The sequence below is a fragment of the Aspergillus terreus genome, genomic scaffold, assembly GCF_000149615.1.
Source record: "Aspergillus terreus NIH2624 scaffold_12 genomic scaffold, whole genome shotgun sequence".
Classification (NCBI taxonomy): Eukaryota; Fungi; Ascomycota; class Eurotiomycetes; order Eurotiales; family Aspergillaceae; genus Aspergillus; species Aspergillus terreus.
Window position 1 is genome coordinate 472,330 of NT_165935.1, and position 779 is coordinate 473,108.

The 779-nt window shown below is 58.8% G+C and overlaps 1 protein-coding gene across 1 annotated transcript in view; it reads right to left on the minus strand.

Moving 5' to 3' along the window:
• Nucleotides 1-352: 352 nt before the first annotated feature.
• Nucleotides 353-779, minus strand: part of ATEG_08146 (putative GPI anchored cell wall protein (Dan4)) — a gene marked incomplete at both ends in the record, with an annotated part of 2,213 nt that continues 1,786 nt past the window's right edge. Inside the window, one exon of the mRNA XM_001216767.1 lies at nucleotides 353-731. Coding sequence (XP_001216767.1) covers nucleotides 353-731 — 379 coding nt within the window. The remainder of the gene's footprint in view (nucleotides 732-779) is intronic.

Here is a 779-nt window from a genome sequence, read left to right on the forward strand (position 1 = left end):
AGAGTATGTGCGGTACTGGACGGAGGAGGAAGCGGTGGCAGCCCGGTGTAGGCTGTTGTCTTGGGATTCTGATGGATCTACGGGGGAGAGGGGTTGGTGGATATATAGATGCTGGACATAATACTCATACTCATACCCGATCCGTTTTACTTCTTTACTTGGTTGGTTGGTGGCTCTGATGGTATGTTCAATGCAATTCATACATGATCTAATATGCACGCTAAGGAGAGACATCGTGGGATCGTAAGCAATGCAGGTTCTGGTTCATGAGACCGCGGAAAGGAGAGACACATTCAACGCCGCAGATGCAATCAACACCGGCCAGGAATGAAACAACGCGAGATGCAAGACTTTACAGCGCCATGGCGACGAGGGCGGCGCCCCCAACCATCAACCACAGTTCGCGGGCGAAACTGGCGGTCGAGGCGGCGGAATCGGTCTGCAGACCGGGGGCCGGGCCGGTGCGACTGGCGGCGGTGGCGGTCTGGGTGGGATGGATGACAGTGACGCGGGTGACGGTGCTCTGCTGGCCGTTGGGCAAGGTGGTAGTGCTTTTGTAGGTGGTGGTGCGTGGGCCCTCGGTGGTGGTGGGAGCGGTGGTGGGCTCGTCGGTAGTCGTCTTGGACGACGACGACTTCTCAGACTGCGACTCGGAGGTGGAGGTGGAAGAGGAGGTAGAGGAAGCGGAGGTAGGCTGGGAGGTAGGCCGAGTGGTCGACGCCGAGGTCTGGCTGGAGCTGGTCGTCTCGCTGCTAGATGAAGAGGTGGTGGTAGCGGCG